The sequence below is a fragment of the Watersipora subatra genome, chromosome 9 (genome assembly GCF_963576615.1).
Source record: "Watersipora subatra chromosome 9, tzWatSuba1.1, whole genome shotgun sequence".
In the NCBI taxonomy this organism is placed as follows: domain Eukaryota; kingdom Metazoa; phylum Bryozoa; class Gymnolaemata; order Cheilostomatida; family Watersiporidae; genus Watersipora; species Watersipora subatra.
This window is the reverse complement of record NC_088716.1, coordinates 9,285,461-9,308,163: the sequence shown is the minus strand read 5'-3', so window position 1 is coordinate 9,308,163 and position 22,703 is coordinate 9,285,461. Positions and strand designations below refer to the sequence as shown.

Here is a 22,703-nt window from a genome sequence, read left to right as displayed (position 1 = left end):
GCGGGCAACTGCCCGGTTATACCCGGTCCGTTACTACCTGTTGCTATTGATTATGTTGGCCACTGAGTCTAATCATGTAGTCCGGACAACGGCCCTGTTATATTTTAGTTCGGTTCTGTGTCCTTAAAACAGATACCGGGTCGTATCTAATTACTCTTCGGATAATCCAATTTAATAAATAACACTTTTGCGGGTAAAATGTCTGTATTTTATCGTATCGTGTCTAAACACCAACCGCCCTTCATAAAATTCGGGCCTCTTTTACGTATATACTACCAATCGCGGGTAAAATTTGTCCGGACACGGAGAAACGAACGAAAGGCCGTGTCGATCATAGTCCGTGTTCGGTTAACAATGACGTTATTGTTAGTTCAATATAAGAATATGCATGTGCATGTATACAGTAATTAATATAACTTCATGAGTACAATTTAAATATAATTCATATACTACAGTTAATACACAAACAAAACTTAACATTAATGAAACGATAAGAATGAAAGTGGTATCGTGTGTTCTTTTAGTTGCGGTATTTCTTTGTAGAGCGACGGCTATCGGTTTCATTACACATTACATTAAAAAAGTAAGAACTATTCAATAGATGGTAAAAATATACATGTACAAAGCAATATGTTTATAATAATTATGATCAATCAAGCTCAAAATTCTTAGAATATATAACTTCGGTATTTTAGAGCTGTTTGTGTCACTTTTGTTTACAAAAACTACATGCATATCACTATTAAAATGTTGTATTTAAATCGTTTACACCAGGTGAAAATTCAATTTAAAAATAGTTTTATTAATTTTATATATACCAAGTAGCTAGTACTTGTGTAGTGAAATCATCACCAAATGTTCATTATTTTACTGTCTCGTGTCTCGTGTCTCGTGTCTCGAGTCTCGAATTTTTACAAGACAGTGTCTCGAGTCTCGTCTCGAACTTAAAAAACCTGTCTCGTTCCACCTCTAACGTAATCTAGTTTCAACGTTATCATATGAGTTCAGGAATTTTTGGGAAAATTTATTTCTTTTATTCGTGTGTAGGTTTGATGCTTCCAGACATTCTTAAGCGAAAGCAAGAGTTAGTCATAAGATATGAAATATCTTATGACATAAGATATGAAAGACAATTATATAGTCAATCTTAAAGACATAAGATATAAAATATCTTATGACATCAACAGAAAATATTTGACAAAAGGTTTCACCAATTTTTTCGAAACCAATTAATTATAGATGTCAATATGATTTATTAATCTGTTATTAAAATCTCTCTGTTTTTTAATGTTCACAGATAACTATGGCTAGCTCTAACTAACAACACCAACTAACTAACACTAGTAACTAACTAACAACTAACTAGTAACACCAGTTGCTAACTTTTCTAACAGTTGCTTCTGATTGTTCTGATTTTCTTCATGTAAAGTTATGGATTGCTTGTCTAGTTACATTTGCTTCCAGGTTGTCTACAGTGGCTGATGCTGGCGCCAATGGACGACTGGGTGCAGGTAGCTTGCTCAGATTCATAGAAGAGACGGGGACGGTGGTCTCTACCCGCTATTGTAACTATAACGTCGGAGAGCGTTCTCTTCATGCGGTAAGTTTGGTTTGAGAGCCCGACCTACCTGCCGGTGGTCTGTACTGTTATTATCAGTTACCAGTGTACAACTGAAGACTGTCTGTCATGTTTACTGACTGTTCCCAGCTTTGACCGTACCTCCTTTAGTAGTTGCTATTCCATCAACAGATATTTTTACTAGTAGTCAATCAAAAAGGTGAAGTCAAAGGTATTCATTTTGATATGTTGTTTCAGTACATCAACCCAGAAATTCCTTATACCAAATTGTATTGTTGTTTAGACAGGTTGTACAGTGATATTGTTATTGTATAATATTATACTGTTCTTTGAACAAGTTGTACTATATTTCTATATATTACAAATTTATTATTTGTATTATATAGTTTGATAATATTTTTATCATATTGTCTTTATTTAGACGGGTTGTATAATATAATCATATCATTGTACACTATTATATAATTAAATTATTATATGCTTTTTATAATGTAGTATGCAACATTATTGTTATATAATATTATATAATATTCTGTCGTTGTTAACCAATCTGGTCAGTTTCTTTATTGCTCGAGACTAGAAGCACCAATTTGCTTTCTTTTTATACTTTTAAACATTAAACTATTTTTAATATTTAACTATTTTTAATGTTTAACCATTTAGTAATGGCCAACCTTTATAGTTTCAATTTTAAATTAAAATTGAATATTAAAGCAGTAACTATAATATTGCAATATGTTTGATCTAAAGTGGATATTGGTTGTAGAAGTTACTATCTACCAATATTATTAATGTCAGGACTGTCTATAGCACCCTTTTTTAACAATCCATATTAGAGGGAGACTAACCTCCGGAGAATAATGCTTTTTGTTTCATATAAGTTTCTCAAGGAGTGCTACAAAAAGCAGGTTCATAAGTATGAAAAGGAGGTGCTCAAGTTCACTTTGTGTATGGGATGTGGCAGCAAATGGTAACCTTTAGATGACCTTTATCACGTACCCTCACTCGCTATGCTAATAATTCTTACCTTGTAATTTGATATAATTTGCATTTCAACAGAGATTTTTATAATTTTCAAAATTTTGTGATTTTTAAAATGGAGTTGTCTTCCCTATCCAAAAACGTCTACTGTTTCCATAGAATCTTGGAAAGCTGTGTGTGAGCCATATCACAATTTTGGATTGCTACTGTTGCATACCTTCTATAAATATACACATACAGCATATATAAATCTACAAGTAGACCATCTATAAATATGCATGTACGTCATCTATAAATGTGCACAGTCTGTAGATCTATTACTTTACATGTATAGCTTATTGATATATTGATATACATTTGTAACCTGCAAATATATGAATATATAGTGTAGCTAGCAGAGATATGACCACTTCATTTTGTTGTAAGTAGATCACTACTTGTTAAAACACTGTTTAAGTCGTATCAACTTTTGGCAGCATGATAACTCTATAGCCTGAGCTCAGCTGACTGTTTACACATTACTAAGGCTGAGAGAGTCATTTAGTTGTGTTTATTTGGTAAACTGTTTAAAAAACCTTCAACCTTTGCCTCTCGGCCTGATGATGTGCCTTCTGGAATATAGATAGCTACTCACAGCTGGATTGCATCAAAGCTGCCTGTACTTTTAATAGACATATTCTAGGAAATGATAAGTAGCTTGCAGCTACCATTAGCCTTAATCAGATCGTGATGAAATTAAAAAGTTAAAATTAAAATTGTTTTAACCACTAGCACGTTTTTAATGCAGAATTCATGCAACAAAATTTATATTACAGTTACTTGATATCAAAAGATTCACTATGTCTTACTCTGCTATGTTGTATGTGCAAACTATGTGGAAATGTGATTACAAGCTCTTAAAAGCTTAAAAATGAACAGTTAATTGCAGCAATCACAAAAACTGATACAACCTCATTCGTCGAAATATCTTCACAAATACACTTCACGTGTTCAATCAAACCATGTCTATTGTCCTCACTCGTCTATTTCATCATCATTGTAATGCTGTCACTTTTAGCACTGATATATCAAAACCTACCGCAAAAAATTGTATAACTTTTGAACCTTAGCTCGAAGGAGTGCTTATTATCCTCTGATAAACATGACGAGCCTGTTGGTCTCCTGTGATAGTAAAAATGATGCAGAAATTGTTCGCGCGATTTGGCAGGAAATATGGATCGCATGATCAGGTTACAACTAGATGATTAGACCAGACTGAAACGAAACTGTAAAGTAGTGAGCATCTATACTTGATACGGGTTTACTGGTAGAACCCGAAGTGTTTGTCATAAATCAGTGCTATGAGACGTTTTATATTGAACCTTTTATTGGCCTTTAATTTCACGCAATAAAATCACGTGTCAAACCAATAACCATAATGTTTGAGTACGTCGTCGCTGTAAAGAGATTCCAAGCTATGGCGTTTTCGTGATGGGTACGATTAACTTGAGCTTTTAAGACCTTGTAATCAGATTTCTCCATATTTTGCACCTACAACACGGCAGAGTAAGACATGGTGAACCTTTTGATACCAAATAGCTGTAATGTGAACTTTGTTGCAAGTCAACCTTTAACTCCAAACTCTAAATCACAAACTAGTATTTTTAACCTTTTCTAGTTTACATTGTGTAATGGAAATTCCAGAACGTAATACAGCTAGCTAATAACATTGATTGATACATGACAAGAATTATTTTTCTCATTGAGTAGTGTTCAGTTTTAGATAACCTTACTGACCTAATGACCTTGCTGGGCTGTCTATGATTAGTTTTTGCTATTTTTGTACTGAAAGCGTTGGCAGCCTGGCTGTTAGTATTCAATATCGGTTTGTTATTTGCCCTACAAATTTGTGTATGTCTATCTACTGTCTTCATACGTGTGGCTGGATGAGTGTCGCATTGTCACTCTCTAGAACGTTGCCTAGTAGTACAGGGCGCTTGATCTGTGAACAAACTAGTGTTTGCTTCTTGGTAAGGAGACGCAGCTGTCGTCAGAGTGATCCCTTTTGAGTTGTGACCCTTTTGGGGCACTGGAGTTAATCACTCATGTTTTCTGTGGCAGCTGATGTTCCTTTTTCGATGTTCCAGCTCTGCCTTTCCTCTAAAGCAGAGGTACTTGGTCAATACAGGAACTACCATGCTTTCATCTTCTGCTGGAATGCTCAATTGATCTCTGCAGCATTATTGAATGCTGGAGAGATCAATACTGCAGATTTTTGACAAAATTTAGTTCTGATAGATTTACAACAATTTTTCTTAGTAAACCACATCTTAACAAAGTAACGGGAAGTGTATTCTTTAGCTTAAGATCTTTAATGTTAAACCAGAACGGTACGCTGCTGGGAGTAATAGATTTGAAAGCATGAGAAAGCATTTGCCGCACACAGAGGCTCATATCAGTGCTGAAGGGGAGAGCAATCTCTCAACAGGAAATAAGCTGAATCCTTCAAGCAAGCTTCACTCTTGATTCAACATATATAACTTCACTATGATTGGTTACAGCAGTATATCTTCACCATGATTGGTTACAGCAGTGTTACTAAAATTGGTTAAACTGTAGGATATACTGTTATGCAGTGCCACTGTACTGCCATTTGTTTTAAATATGCTAATGAAAAAGCTAATGTTGTGACTATGCCACCATATACATAGTATAGAAGCAGATAACGAAAGGTATTGTGGTGTATTTTGAGGTAATTTTATTTCAGTATCTAAACAATGCAATAAAATAATATTAAAATAGATATTTTAGATATTTATTGACAAGAACTGTTATAATATAAACGTGTGTGAGTCTGTGCAGCTGAAAACAAGAACAAGAATATTTCTCAAATTTTTTTCGAAGATAAAATATGTGAAAAACACTTCGTCAAGTTCGTGAGACATTCAGCAGGATTCTTAGTTATCGTCAAATTATGAAAACAAATTTCTCCTGATCTTTAACACGGTGTTGACCAATAAAACTAGTTATAAAATAAATCAAGCATGAAACTGAGATGGTGACTGACGATATAATCCATCTCACGACGTCAACGTGGCCCTGCGATGAGATGGGTTCGGTGAGTTGTCGGGAGGCGAGAATATACCATACCATACAGGTATGTAATATCAACAAACGCAAATACTTTGGACTACAACTGAGCACATTAGAGCTATCAATAAGTCACTGTGTTCATCAGTACTTATATGAGCTTCTGATGAGTTAAAGGAATTGGGCAAGAGAGATCCTCTAGGCATCATCTATAGAATTTTGACATGCTGGGCATTGCACATTTTGATGCAAAAAGGGGTGCGCATAAAGGGATGCGCATAAAGGGGTGCACAAAGAATGATTATCAGCGATTATTGTACAACATAATTTTGCCCTTTTCTCAGTCATATAATAACCAGTAATAATAATAACCAGTAATAATAATAACCAGTGATAATAATAACCAGTAATAATAATAACCAGTAATAATAATAATCAGTAAGAATAATAATAATAACCAGTAATAATAATAACCAGTAATAATAATAACCGGTAATAATAGTAACCAGTAATAATAATAACCAGTAATAATAACCAGTAATAATAATAACCAGTAATAATAATAACCAGTAATAATAATAACCAGTAATAATAATAACCAGTAATAATAACCAGTGATAATAATAACCAGTAATAATAATAACCAGTAATAATAATAATAATAATCAGTAAGAATAATAATAATAACCAGTAATAATAATAACCAGTAATAATAATAACCGGTAATAATAGTAACCAGTAATAATAATAACCAGTAATAATAACAACCAGTAATAATAATAACCAGTAATAATAACAACCAGTAATAATAATAACCAGTAATAATAATAACCAGTAATAATAATAACCAGTAATAATAATAACCAGTAATAATAACCAGTAATAATAGTAACCAGTAATAATAATAACCAGTAATAATAACCAGTAATAATAGTAACCAGTAATAATAATAACCAGTAATAATAACCAGTAATAATAATAACCAGTAATAATAATAACCAGTAATAATAATAACCAGTAATAATAACCAGTAATAATAATAACCAGTAATAATAATAACCAGTAATAATAATAACCAGTAATAATAACCAGTAATAATAGTAACCAGTAATAATAATAACCAGTAATAATAACCAGTAATAATAGTAACCAGTAATAATAATAACCAGTAATAATAATAACCAGTAATAATAACAACCAGTAATAATAATAACCAGTAATAATAATAACCAGTAATAATAATAATAACCAGTCATAATAATAACCAGTAATAATAATACTAATCAGTAATAATGATAAACAACCAGTTTGAATAGTAAGGACGATGCAGGAGACACTGAGAATACAACTCCAACACACAACGTGCTACTTTAACTGAAGCATTGAGAACATTTATACGAGCTATTGATGAGTTCATAGAATTAGGCAAGGAAGGTCCTGCAGGCACCCTTCACAGAGCTTGCACATGCTGGGCATTTTGCAGGGAGATTTCCTTTGCTGCAGTCCTGACAGAGGCAGTAACATCCGCAAGGAAGGACAACTGCTCCGGACTACAACAAACAAACATCCATTAAACCAGAATAGATTACAAGTACATTAGCCAGAGGCGGGTACATGTGCAATGACCAACATTCAACATTAGACCAACATTAGTCCAGAATCGACTAAAAGTATATTAGCCAGAGGATAGTACATGTGCAATGACCAACAATCAGAGAATATTACATGTACTGTTATCAACAATGAAATCAGTAAATCAAACTGGTCAATAATGAAATCAATGGGAAATGTAAACTATTGACTTATTGAAGCCCTAATGTATATATATACGTCTCAGTGTTTGTGTGTCTGTGTGTCCAGCTATAGTTATTAAAATCTTGGAATGAAAAGCTCGCATCTTGCTGGATTTGAACTCAAAGATTGCAACCGCAAGTTTTGAATGTGCATTTAGCCACCAAGCTACGCTGTTTTTACACTTCCTTAAAATAGTGATTGCATTGGATAATTACTATGGGTTTCTATACCACTCTATACGATATTTTTGTTTTATGATGCCAACACTGAAACAAACTATAATCGTATACCAAATAATTTTCATTGTAATCGTAGCAAAACAGACTATGTTTAGTCATTACTTGCTAATAATTTCACATTTACATTTAAACACCTTTACAGTTTTATTTTTTTCTCCTAATTTATTTCACCAAAACTCTTCTTTCATAATATAAAATTTAAAAATTACAGTTGTTTGAAAAAGTTTCAAAACCTTTACAGTTTTTTTTCAATTCATTTGAACCGCACAAAAACACTTTTCTCATGATATGAAGTTTAAAAGTTAGAATATTAAATATTGTATATGTTAAATAAAAAATTTTTTCTATCTAAAGACCTTTTATTACTCCATCAACGACGGGCATTCACCTAGCAATAAACATATGGCTAATGATAGAACAATAAGGAAAACTCACTATGTTCTTCCTGCACTTTTTACATCTGAGAGCATCAACCAGGTACTTAGCTTCCTGCTCAGATGGATCATTAGGGTTCGTGATCAGCTCAACCACGTTTATTCTCCTATAAGAATGTAAGGTTGTGTTATACAGGGGAGACAATGTTATTAGTGAGAATTATCTGATAAAAACCCAATGAATTACCCACCTTCCTGGTTGAGTGGTTGAATCGGTAAGATCATTTGTGACTGATTTGTCATCCTTTCTCCTTGCTACTTCCTTCTTATAAATGTCTGTAATCATTAAAAGTTCTTTAGCGAGTCGATTGGTAGAACAGTTAAGCCTGGTTTCCATATGACAGCGCAAGGCACGCAACAAGGCGCACTACGTCGTGCGTAGGCCGGCTGTGATATGGAAACGTCAACGCGCGACGAACGCGCGACGTGCGTACGCTGATCGCAAGGATCAAACAGAATGGATCCTTGCGACAGGTGCGCGCGATGATGTATCCCACAATACACCGCTCGACCTTTTCAACCTATCCCACGATTCAAACGGAGGGCTGTTTTCTGAAGAAATCGGTCTCCCGTATGAAAGAGTAAGCCTGGTTTTCATATGACAGCGTAGTATCGCAACGGAGGGCTGGTTTTTCCGAAGAAATCGGTATCTCGTACGAAAAAGTAAGAAAATTACCCACCCTGTCCAATGCAAGCATGGCGCCTATGCGCGATATGGAAACACTGCATCGCAACTCAAGAAATGCATTGCGCACGATCACTGGGCCGCGCATGATCATTGCGCTGTCATATAGAAACCAGGCTTTAATGTCAAATGACCTCTAATAACATACAATGACCTCTAAACATATCAAATGTCATCTAATGAACTCTCTACACTTACCTAAAGGTATGGAGTTGCCCTCATTTAGCTCTTGTACTATCTCCACCAGCTTACTTGGTTCGTCAAACTCAACATCTACAACCACAATAGAGTGAGTTCCTTACCTCATTGAGTGACACATAACAAGTAAATATAAACTACATGTATTTTAAACTATGTAATACTGTCTATTGCTTGTTAACCTGCCTTTACACTTTTTATGAACAACTCTAGTGAACAACTGCTTATGAAATCCACAAAAAAACTACAGAGAAAATGAAATTTTATTTGTAATGACCGTCCTTGTCAATGTGTGTCAGTATCCCTGGGCAAATCAACCAACCAAGAAACTTTTCTAAAATATATATATGTAAAAATGCTCATAATCCAATGATAATTGGTAAAATGCTGGTAAAAAAGTTCAGCAACACACAGCAAATGTCACTCGATATGAAAAAATATGTTGAACACTTTTTTGGGCTAAAACTGTAAAAGTTTGTATGGTTTTAAAAACATTTAGAAATCTAACTTACAGTAGCATCATATCCATTGTGCACATGTTTGTTGCATTATGGGATTTTTTAGGCTCAGGCTATATTGGCATCTGACCTCAAAACAGTGCAGGTGGTCTTGGCAATTACAGTGAGTGATAAAGCTAGTGGGTTATGCTAGTAGATTAGGCAGGTTGACCATCTTGAGAATGGTAAATATTTAATACATATAAATAGGCCTATATATAAAATTGTAAAGTATTTTTGTTAAAAATACAAGAATCGTTTTTTCTTATGTCTTCTTGTAGCGTACAATCCGTAAAAGTGAGATAACAAAAGCGGAAGTTGTTTACGTCGCTGTCTAGAAGGCGCCATATTGACTCACCTAAATTTATTAACAACTCCGAAGAAACTGATGCTACGAAATTTTAATGGCAGTTTGTGAGCTTGCCCATTATATCGTTTGCTGGTGAATCACTCAAGTGCGTTTAGGCACACGCCAGCGATATCTCCAAACACAAGGGATTCCAAACTACAGCGTTTTCGTGATGGCTGCGATTAACTGTTTGTTTTTGAGCTTTTAAGAGCTTGTAATCACAGTTCCACATATTTTGTACATACAACACAGCAGAGTAAGACATGGTGGACTTTTTGGTACCAAATAACTCTAATGTAAATTTTGTTGCAAGTCAATCTTTAAATAGAAGACTTCAGAAATAGTTTGATAAATAAGGTAACATTTTTTTTTCATAAAAGTACATGGATGGCTCAAGAGTGAGTAAACACTTATCATGTTGTAGTAATTGCAGAAGATTTTGCAACACTAGTAGTTTTGCTAGCTTGACCTAGAATGAAGAATGGTTACAGTAAAAACCATTGTTGGCACTGTGTGCTATGAGATGAGGTAATGAACGACTGGCTTGAAAAAAGATTGTATATTTTTAGGGAAACCAGTATACTGGGAAGTATACAGTATACTATATGAAGTAATTGTCTCGTAAACAATGTTTAACATGTGCGTTGCTAAATTTGGCATTAATGGATTTGCTAAATCCCATTAATGGATTTGCCAAATCCCATTAATGGATTTGTCAAATCCCATTAATGGATTTGCAGACAGATGAAACTTTAAGTTTCAGCAAATACTTTTAGCTTCCACAAATAGTGAGAAAGTGAGTGCTTTACGTTGTAATACTTACCTTTGGTAACAAAAGAATTCCTCGATCAACAACTCTTTGCAACTTACAAAGTATTTCAGGTAATACGTATGCCTGAAAGCTTAGGCGAGCCAAGTGACAATGATCACAAAGTGTTTACTGCGAAGTGGGTGGTACCATAGCTGATAAGCCAATCTTTGTACTTTGCACTTTAGATATAAATCTATATACAGTGAAACTCAGATAACTCAAACTTCAAGGGACCAAGCAAAAGTCTTCGAGTTATTAGAGCGTTCAAGTTATCAGGACAGTCATAAGTGCACGTATTTATCAGTAGATACATGTACATATACAAACTATATATCAATCAAAAGCATAGATTGCTTGTTGCAAGTTAAAGGGTCTCTCGTGTGAAGTTTTAAATATTTTTAATCAGAAAGTATAGATATTTTTCTATCACTTGAGATTTGTTTGCTGTTTTAGGTGATGTGACTGCCAGGACGTTCTCAGATTAAAATTGGCAAAACTTGATCACGATTAAAACGCTCAGAAAAAATACATATGTATTTTTCTACCGAGCGTTTTAACCGAGATCAATTTTGCAGTAAGTCAGTTATTATAAAACTGCTTTACTATTAAAAACCCATTATCAATTTTGCCGATTTTACTTTAAATTTATCCAAATTTTACCTCGCTTTTCTCGCTTTCGGAGAGTTATCGCTAAGCGGATGTTTGGTAAAATTTGATTTTTGCAAACCTTTAGAAAAGTCGTTAATGAAAATATTTTGTCGATGTTGGTAATAACGAGGCCTAAGAACTACTAAAAGTCGATGTTTATCTCTATGGCTTGGAATAAAGTGATATTCTAAAGCGATAGTAACAACCGTCTCGGTAGCCGTTTGGCAAAAAACTGTTCGAGTTAACGGAGTTTCGGTCGATTTATCTAAAGCCATTTATCATTGCGTGGGAACAGGCCAAACAAATACGTTGAGTTAACCGTGTTTTCAAGTTATCCGAGGGCGAGTTATCCAAGTTTCACTGTATGTTATGAAAAAAAATGGACGCAAATTCCTAAAAAAAATCTAAAATGGTGAGAAATAACCTGGTCACATGAGAAAACAACGTACAACCAGAAATTGGTAGAATACGGTATGAACTCTATAAACTTTGCGGTAGCCCGGAATAGTTTTCTTTTTGAAGTGAATTTCGGTTAGCAAGCTAAGGAAAGTTATCCGATCCCCGACCCTCTGTTTGCAGAGATGGCAACTCCAAAATTGCTGCTGCTTTTAAAGAAAAACGACACTACCTATGGGTTTTGACTAGTTGACATTGGCCAGGGAGATAAAACAAAACTGATTTTTAACAAAGCTATCAGCATACGTTTTTGTATACAATATTTGTTATAAGTTGTGATAATTACCTAAATGTTGTCTGGTTAGTTGATGATGAAACCTAATGGCTGGCTAGCCCTAAACTATCTAGATGATGTCAATCGTTAAAGATTAAAGTTACAGTCGTAATTTATTTAGCGTTCTAGCATTTCATCAGATCCTCAGGAAGTGCTATTCTTGGCTGCATCATGGGAAGGTCTTGTAGCATCATGGGAAGAAGGGTAGACAACTCTTATCCAGACTGATTATCAATTACTAATTAATAAAGATATGATAACTCTAACAATATACAACATCCTTCCTTTCCACGGAAGTTTAGATCCGAAACATAAAGTCTTTAAACGATTAACAATTAATACAAAAAACGTATATACAGTTAAAGTAGCAGCTGGGACAGCTGCTAATATATTTTGTAGGAGTCGTACTTTGAAGGAAGCTTGCCACGATTGCTACATGCACTTGTTCATGGCGTTGACTTTGGAGTGTCTTGCTTCTTCGGTGTGCTACAGGGAGCTAAGTCTTGTGATTCATCAGGAATAGCTCGTTCATTCATGGTTGTCATTTCATCTGTTTCATCGGGTATACTTTGGACTGGCTTGATATGGGTTCTAGTTCTACGAAGGTGTGATGTGCCAGTGTCTACCATATAAGACCGTGGATGTGGTGTTTTACTTAACACTTGTCCTCTGCTCCATTCATTTTCGTCATCTGTTCTGATCGTCATTCGTCGTTCGTCATTCGTCACCTCTTCTCCTTTATGTAAAGGAGACAAGTCTCTAGCCTGTCTATCACTGCTTAACTTTTGACTTCTTTGTCTCTCTGATAGCAAGGGATATGCATCAGGAATCAATGGTTCTAAGGTCCTTCCAGTGTAAGGCAATGGACCGCGAATACATCTGTTAAAGAGCATTTCAGATGGACTGAAAGGTAGACCTTGGACTGGAGTTTGTCGGTAGGCTAACAATGATTGATAAATGTCCGACTTAGATTCATCAGCAGCTGCCTTTTTCAAGAACTGCTTAACTGTTTGAACGTATCTTTCGGCCATACCATTGGATTTGGGATAACGTGGACTAGAAGTTGTAATGTTAAAGCCCCATTCGAATGCAAACTGACGTAGAGCCATACTACCAAAAGGCATGTTGTCTGCAACTACATCAATAGGTACCCCATGAACAGCAAATATACTTTTTAACGCTAGTGTGATATCTTTGGCAGTCTTCCCTTTGATGATCCTAAGTTCTGGATAATGAGAATAAAAGTCCACCACTAGTAAGTAGCTGTTGTTTTTAAACTCTAGTATGTCCATTCCAACTTTATTCCATGGTAACTTAGGTACTTCATGTGGTAGCAACGACATTTTCTGTTGTCTATTAGAAAATCTCAGGCATATAGGACACTCAGCTACAAGTTGTTTAATCTGTTGATTCATGCCAGGCCAGTACATGCTTTGTTTCGCTCTCTCGATGCATTTATCCATTCCCAAGTGTCCTGAGTGAAGCTTCGTGAGGTATGGGCGTTGCTGAGACTTAGGGATCACTAGACACTCACCTCTGTAAATCAATCCATCACTGAGATATAACTCATCACGTACACCCCAATATGGCTGTAACTCAATTGGAACCTGTTTTTTTACAGCCCAACACCAACAGCTTAGAATTGCCGATGTTAGGAGTTTCATGGTATCATCCATGGCATAATGCATCTTTATTTCTTCTTTGGCGAACTCTTCTAACTGAAGTGAGTGAATCATGACAACATCATCTTCAATGTTATCGCTGATGCCCTCGAGATATGCCCGTGACAGAGTGTCAGCTAAATATAGATTTTTGCCAGGCACGTAGTGGATCTTTTCAACTCTGTATCTTTGTAATCTTACAAGGAGTCTCTGTAGTCTAGGTGATGCTTTGCAAAGTGGTTTCTGAACAATGGAGACCAGAGGTTGATGATCTGTCTGAACATCAATTCCACGTCCATAAGTATAAGTGTTAAATTTTTCACAACCGTATACTATAGCCAGTAATTCTTTATCAATTTGTGGATAGCCCTCTTCAGTCTTAGTTAGAGCCCGTGAGGCATAAGCTACTGGTTGATTTGCTTGAAGCAAAACTGCTCCCAGACCACCCTGAGAAGCATCCACTTGCAAAACAATGTCCATCTCTGTGTCAAAATACTTCAGAACTGGTTCATTAGTTAGAACAGCTTTTATCTTAGTCATAGCCTCTTCTTGTTGATTGTCCCATACCCATGGAGTATCTTTCTTTAGTAGGTCTCTAATTGGTTGAGTTTCCTTTGATATATTTGGAATATATCCTCTCAGAAAATTAAGTGATCCCATGAGCCTTTGAATTCCTTGTCGGTCTACTGGGTTTGGCATCTGCTTGATTGCTCTGACCTTTTCTAGATCAGGTTTTAGCCCATGCTTGGACACAATGTGGCCTAAATAGTTTACTTCCGACTGATTATGTTGAATTTTGTCCTTGTTAAATTTAATGTTGTTCTCTCTTGCCCGTTGTAGCAATCTTCCGAGTTTTCTTTCATGATCTTCTTGGTCTGTACCAGCAATAATCAAGTCATCAAAATAGATGCAAACATCAAGGTCACCAAATACTTCTTCGACTCTCTTTTCAAATACCTCTGCACTAGAGTTAATCCCAAAGGGTAGACGCTTGTAGCAGTACCTGCCAAATGGTGTATTGAAAGTTGTAAGTAGCTGTGATTGGCGATCGAGTGGAACATGCCAGTATCCTGCTTTCATGTCTACAATGGTAAAAACAGATTTTTCTGTGAACTTGAATGATATGTCTTCTAGCGTTGGAATATGATGATGCTCACGAAGAATCGCTTTATTTAATTCTTTTGGATCTAGACATATTCTGACACTGCCATCTCGTTTCTCTACCACCACCATACTGTTTACCCATGGTGTTGGTTGGTCAACTTTGGCAATTATGTCATTGGATTCCATTTTGTCTAGCTCAGCTTTCACTTTGTCTACCATACTCAAAGGTATGCGTCTTGCTCTGTTGATGACTGGTTTCACTTCAGAATTTACTCTAATAGTATGTTCTTTTTCGAGACAGCCCATTCCCTGAAAACAATCTGCATACTCCTCTAAAATGGCTCAATTGTTAACACTGTCAATTCTCTTGACTATATTCAGTTCCCCACATGCTTGAAGGCCTAATGTTGATACAACTTCATGGTCAACGAGCTCAAATACGAGTTCATCTTCTGTTTTGTCAGTATTTAGCTTTAGCGTGGTTTTGCCAGCATTTGGTAGGACATCATTGGAATATGTTATAAGTCTTGCAGTGCTTTTTTGTATGATAGCCTTCAGATCTTTGGTATACTTCAATGGTAAAACATTTGCCTGTGCACCAGTATCTATTTTAAAAGTGATTTGTTTTGAAACAGAATCATGTGACAGTTTGTATGATTTATACCATCCTTTTTCCGAGTCTCTATCGTTGGCTATCATTCCAATGAATAGGTCACCAACCCCAATATCCGATCTTTTTACCGTGACTGAATTTACTTCTTTCTTGGTACCAGTACACTTTCTTCTAAAATGATTTTTCAAGCCACATTTATTGCATGTCTCTCCATAGGCAGGACATTTCCCTTTAAAGTGGTCATAACCACAAAATTTGCAGTCAATAATTTTCCTAGGCGCTGGTATTGGAGGTCCTTTACTTGTTCCGTTGCTTCTGTTTACAACTGCCACTACTTTTTCACTAGCCATTTCAGCTAATTGATTTTTTGTGACTTCTGATGCTCGGATCATATCAATGGCATTGTTCAGGTTTACGTCTCTAGTTTGCAACAATTTTTCCTTTAGCCTCTGATCTTTTATTCCAAACACACAGCGTACTAATATCATCATGTCTCGTTGCTCAGCAAATTCACATTTATTAGCTTGAGTTTTTAGCCTTTTAACAAACATTTCAATAGGTTCACCTTCGGTTTGAGTCAAAGACATAAAAACATACCATTCATACAGTAGGTTTCTCCTCGGGTTGAAGTAACCTTCAAATTTTGCCAAGACATCAGGGAGGCGAGTCCTAACTTCAGGTGGATCTGCCTCCTCGTCAAATTCAAATTGATCTAATATTTCCACAGCATCTTCGCCAATGCAATGTCGTAGTATAGCTATTTGTCTCCTCCATATTGCATTATTTGCCGGTGGCCAAGCCCCATTTTCATCCGCAGGCCCAGCAATGAGGTTTATTGCATCCAAATAATTTTGAAAATTCCTCCTCCACTTCCTCCAGTTTTCCGCCAAATTTCCATCCATGCACAGCTCAGCAGGTGAGGTTGATACTAAACCATCCATAGCAACACACAAGCAGTACACAGAAATTGGAAAACAAGTAAGAAGCAGGCCTAATCAGCTGATATTCAGCAGGCAACACAGAAAATATTACTTGGCTGGGTTCTCATCAATCAGCAAATCTTGATGTATCTTGCTGCCACCATGTTATAAGTTATGATAATTACCTAAATGTTGTCTGGTTAGTTGATGATGAAACCTAATGGCTGGCCAGCCCTAAACTATGTAGATGACTTCTATAGTTAACGGTTAAAGTTACAGTCGTAATTTATTTAGCATCGTAGCATTTTCTCAGATCCTCAGAAAGTGATATTTAGGGTGCATCATGGGAAGGTCTTGTAGCATCATGGGAAGAAGGGTAGACAACTCTTATCCAGACTGATTATCAATTACTAATTAATAAAGATATGATAACTCTAACAATATACAACAATATTAATGTCTATGTAACTTACCATCATTAACTTCATAAGCCTGGACTATGATCTCAGCTGGATACTCAAGTGATAGACAGTATTTGTATCCATTAAGATCTTCTATAGACACTGGCTCTTCACTTGTTTCCATCTCTTCCTCTGTAGCAGTACAAACATGGTTAATTAATATCCAGGTCTGTAAACACTAGTGGAATTTACAATACAAATTTGACGAGGTATTTAAATAAAAGTTTTACAGTAAAACCTAGTTTTGTTAAGTTAATAAAACTGATAAGAATGATATAACCGACTGCTACCAGATCTATGAATAGATCTATGAATGTTGAAGAAGGACAAGAAGTTGAAATAAACAAATACACAACTCACCAAGGAAAGAAACATCTCCCTTGTTGTAAAGTAGAGTTTCTGCAGTAGCGATATCATAAGGAGTCATCTGTTGCCAAGCAGTTTTGATAAAAGCCAATCCCTTTGTTTGTTGAACAAAAGTACAGCCTGGGTACCACCTTAAAGACGAACATAAGTGCTACTAAATCCTGCAATACAACTTACTTCACACAAAGTGAGTTTTTTAAAGTTGTAATAGTATGTCTTAAAGAGGTGGTTGCGTCAAAAAATTCAATTTAATGAAATTAAGACTCATAAAAGGCTAAAACATCAGCTACAATTTGATGCCATTTTTGTCTTTGTAGACCAACCCTGTCCAGAGAAATATGCGTTTGAATGAGGCCCTCTTTTAAAAAGCTCACGTTCCAGCGGGTGCTTCTTTCGTGATGTCACAAGCAATACATCTGAAAAGAAACCACAAGCGATAAATATGAGGTCGCTTCCTTAGCCAATCATCAGCGCAAACTTTTTATATAGGCCGTAATAAATAATATCACTCGTAAAACGCGTTGTCTGTGATCTCAATTTCAGGGATTTTACTCTATTATTAATTCGCATGGACATCAATATTTACTAAACTAATTAACATCGTTACTTTAATGAATTACTCGATCGACACGTTTTATTGGCGAACAACATAATTGTAAAAACTGCTGCGACGGTGACTCCGAGTTTTTTTGGCATCAGGTAGTTAAAGTTCTACGGAGGAAGATCGGAGATTGGAGGTAAATTTATCTTTTACTTTGAGTCTCCTATAGAGTTTCCTGTTGAGTTTACATTCAGATTATATTTCCCTGTTTGAGGCTAAAATGTAATTTCCTGCGCGTGCAAGATACATATGTACTTCTGTGCTTATTTATAAGCACAGAAGTACATATGTACAAAGTACATAAGTACAAAGTACATAATGTACATATGTACATTATGTATTTTGTACTTATGTACTTTGTATATATGTACAAAGTACATAAGTACAAAGAAGCTCTGTGCTTCTTTTTAATCTTTAGCATCTAGCAATACAATGGCTTAGATTGATGAATATACTAAAGGTAGTATTTTAGTACTCATTAATACATGTACTAATTAATAAAATTATAACTTTTGCTATCACTAATCATCGTTTTTATGTTTTTTTATCAGTTCACCTAGCTACATTTGCTTCAAATTTTCTGTGGCAGTTTTATCTGGTAAATTAGATTTATGATTTGACTTTAGATGTTCACTGTTCACTTATAGAAAGTGAAGAAAATCGATTGATCAATGCAAATCTTTAACTTCCAGAACCAAAGCTTCAAATCGTTGGCTTGGCGTACTTGTGCCTTTGTTAAACATTTATTCGTTTTTAAAATTACACTCGCAATCTATCAAACTCTCAATTTGAAAGCTTTCAGTAGATACGCTTTAGAATGACATATCTATGAATGACATATATTTATTGCATTTGTTTTACCGATTACAGGATGTTTATGTCGTCCCACCAGCCGTAGCAGCTTTGCCAGTGTGGAAACTGCCATAAAGGGGAAAGAGAGACTTGAATGCGTGCTGCATAAACCATGATGTTTTGTTTGAGTTTGTTGCAGTAGATGAATTTGTCTTATTGTATCAGCTAAAACTATGTGAGTGGCCACGACTAGATGAATATTTTTAATAAAAGCTTTATGCCGAGATGAAAATCTTTTTGCTTGCAAAAATTATACAATAAAATTATATTGTTGAAGATAATGCAAAACATGATTTGCAGAATATTGTAGTGAATTGGATACGGTGTATGGATGTCCGCAGAACTGGAGAATGTGAGTTCAAATCCAGTTTGCAGCAGACTCCTCATCCCAGACTTCTCTATCCCTATGTACATTCTTTTCAAAGACGCAGCCGCTTATTTTACTTACGGTAGTAAGCAACTAGTTTTCGGTGTGGGCGATGATGTACAGCCCCGCCCCAAGGATAGGCGATGGACATAATGTGGGGGGGGCTTTTGAGAGGCTGTATATCGTTAGTGTGGGTAGCGACGGAACTGTGCTGATACAAAGATCTTATACTACATAGTTTGCTTGACAGAATTACCGTAGACCGTTAGAATTGGTAGTTGGTACTCAAATGTTTACACAGCATTTGGAAAAGGTGAGTAAGACAAATTTTCAATTTTCGTTATTTGAGGCCTTTGAAACATTCATACTAATGCATCTGTAGCTGGATTTAAAATTTTATTTTAGCGAACATGAGCAAATACAAAATAAGATATATGCCAATAGAGCCGCGTAGGACTAGACTTTTATCACAAATAGCCGATGTGAATACGAGATATATTGACAGATAAATGCCGCGTGACATCATTTTGGGCAAGTCTGAGCATGTTCTTTTGGCCTGAGCGTTTTTACGGCGATCAGATTTTTTCGATTTTAATCTTCAAATATCTTGGCAATGAGATCGCCTAACACAACAAACAACATATCAACTGATAGAGAAAAAAATGCTTTCTTTTAAGATCAACTCAAATTTGACGCAACCACATCTTTAATTAAGCAGTTAATTCAGTTTTGTACACATACTTTGCATGTTCTGCCCACGGATCATCTCTCCAGCTCCACATCTCAAGAGCTCCATCACAATAAAAACACTTCTCTTTATCTCCAATACCTTCATACAGAAAGCCAGCTTCACAAAGCTTGTCTCCAGGCATTGGGTTACTGCTAGGGTATCTTTGGAATGTATCCTTTCTCATACTGTAGACATCCATAGGTGGATCCTTGGGTCTGATCAAATTGATATTCAGGTCACCAAGAGTAGTTGGTTCTACATAACAGTTCATAAATGGCTAAGAATGGTGTTGAAGTCATGGTGTGACTCACATATCAGCGAGAAGTAACTGTTACAGTATTGGTAAAATAGATAACTGTACTACAGTATTACACCACAAACTACCCTAATGTAACAAATTATAAAAGTTGACATAGTAATGTGGACCTATACTAGAAATTTATTAAACATTTAATGAGTTCTCATACTGTATGTAGTCAACAAATACTCACTTCGATCATCCCTGACAGAGCTACTCAGTTGATTTGTCATGATGTCTTTAGGAGGTCCACAGTTACTTATAGGGATATTCTGACATGGCTTGTCTACAACGTGATAATCAACATGCTATATTATGTCTGAAAGCGTTGGTTGGTAGGCTGCTCTGCAATGATTTGATAACAAAAAGGAACGGCTATATACTTGTGCTAGAAGCCCCTACTATTATTTACACATTTGACTACATTTACAAGTAATATTAGACAAACTAACAAGACAAAATCTACACTATTGATCTTAAAAATTTAGGGACATTTATGTTCTTATTAATTGTATCATATTTGGTTGGTTGACTGCTTTGCAATCATTTGAAAACTACAAAGAACTACGTAGGCTACATGTACATTGAAATTTATGTTAATTGCGCCAATAGTAAGCTCTCGAAACTTTCTGCAATAGAAATAAATTTGATGACTAACTGGGGTCATTATATTAAATTATCCAAAGTTGTTATTAGTAGAAATACAATATTATCACATGCAACTTACTTTGAACCATCTTGCAGTAGTTAAAAAAGTTTTTATGCTGATACTTGGGCACATCTCCTCTCTCCCAGTTCCCGACGATTCCAACACAGAAAGCGCAATGCACTCTGTCTGCTACACCAGTGTAGTAAAACCCCTCCTTAGCACAGTCATGAGCCTTGACTATTGTTTCTATTGGCCAGTGAGCAGCAAAAGTTCGCTGCCTTTCCCTCTCTGAGACCATGAGAGACTTTTTCTCTTCCTGACTAAGCTTTAGGAAAGCATATAAAAACTCCTTGTCTGACATGCGATCTACAGTAAGAGAGAAGAAAATTTATGGCCAGTTCAGCTTACAGGTTTACTCAGCAATATTTTTTTATTGTTGGGAAAACGAATGGGTTTTTAAAAGTGTGCTTTAAAAGGTTTTTAAAATAAACACCATAAAAATTTCAAAGCCAATTATAAGGTAGTAAAGTAAACTCCCTGTAGTGCAGTTCACATCCAATTGCTTGTTATCCATTAGTACTCAGGGAAGGAGAGTTTTTAATATATTCTATTAATACTAAGAAAATATAATTTAGGCGCTTACAGTTTTAGACTTCAAGATTCAAAAACGTTGGCAAAAATATGGCTGCGCACACTCACCAAACTGCTCTTTCCTATCTTTAGGGATACCAGGTGGTGGACCAAACCTTCCAGGTATCCAATCATATCCTGGCACATACTCAGCAGCTTGCCTGCGCCGGTCTACATCCAATGCGTCAAAGTTTCTCTCTGGCATCTAAATAATTAGTCATGACAAATGTACAAATGAGGTAAATAGGCGCAACACAAATTAGTTTTAGTAACTTTAAGCAACCATAATCTGAGAATGCTGACTTGCTGACTTGTAGTTCAATAGAACAATGCTTATTTGCAACCCTAAAAGTAATAAGATATAGATGAATACTGTATGAAATGAAACATGCGGCTGTTGAGACAATATCTCGACTGAAATGACAACCAAATATCAGTAATGTATGGCTTACCGTCGGTAGCAGCTATTGGCAGCTCTTATCAAGTAGTAGCTCTAGCAGAAAACAGTTAATACTGACCAACAATTCCGCTAGCTCCTTATATTGGCACAGCCGTGCGCTATGCATACAAAATTCATTCATGCATGACGGTGTTGCCCACCAATCAGTTGGAAAAAACCAAGTGTTATCATCTTTTACACGCGTAGAAGATGGTGACCTGGTTACTACGCTTATCAAATGATTTAGCAACTATTCATCGCATCGCTGCCTAACTACGCTGCCTATCTACGTAACATAGGCCAACTACATAGGCTTTACCCGCAGCCCACCTGCCAAGCACTAAACTAGGCATATGTAAACATACTACCCAAGTACTGATTGTTGTACATAATATCTAATTTAGCAGATGATGATTCAAAATGACAACAGCAAGATATCATGGAAAGTGGCAACTTCTCATGCAAAGATAAAGAGAATGTTAGGAATGTTGCTACAAGGTCACACGACTGCAACATTGTTCATCAGCCTTTCAATCAACTTCGAAGAATGTAAGTTTTAATTGTTTTCTAAGGTTTATTGATTTCAACACACGTGAGGTATGTTGAAATCAACAAGTTCTTTGCGCTCATCTATTTGTAGTGAGTACTGCTCTACTGATACTATTTAGGTGTCTATTTATACTAAAATATAAATATGATTATAAATTAAAATAAGATATGACTAGTGCCATAGGGAGAGCGGGTACTTCGGGCAAAAATGTCAATTTTTAGGAATTTGAAAAAGACTGTTGGCTTTGATAAAATTAGTATTTGGTATAATTGATAAATAATAGATATTTCCCTGCTGGAGCATTTTGCGCTGATACTAAAAGCTTCAAAAAGTTTTTATGATGTCACATTTTGTGGCCCAACTTGCCCCACTTGCAAGGAAGTTTTCAATGGTGCGTTGGAAGCTTAAAATTATTTTACTTTCGGGTTCACAACATATTTGGCGAGAT

General features: G+C 35.7%; 1 protein-coding gene across 1 annotated transcript; it reads right to left on the bottom strand.

The window, feature by feature from the left end:
* Positions 1–7,034: 7,034 nt before the first annotated feature.
* LOC137404516 (baculoviral IAP repeat-containing protein 7-B-like) lies at positions 7,035–21,474 on the bottom strand. Its single transcript, XM_068090747.1, has 10 exons — positions 21,336–21,474; positions 20,715–21,002; positions 20,181–20,273; positions 19,701–19,944; positions 17,134–17,270; positions 16,786–16,905; positions 8,980–9,054; positions 8,288–8,372; positions 8,098–8,203; positions 7,035–7,179 (listed from the first exon to the last, which is right to left on the bottom strand). Exons 1-10 carry the CDS (start codon positions 21,469–21,471, stop codon positions 7,051–7,053), a joined length of 1,413 nt encoding a protein of 470 aa, XP_067946848.1. The 5' UTR covers positions 21,472–21,474; the 3' UTR covers positions 7,035–7,050.
* Between the last annotated feature and the right edge of the window lie 1,229 nt (positions 21,475–22,703).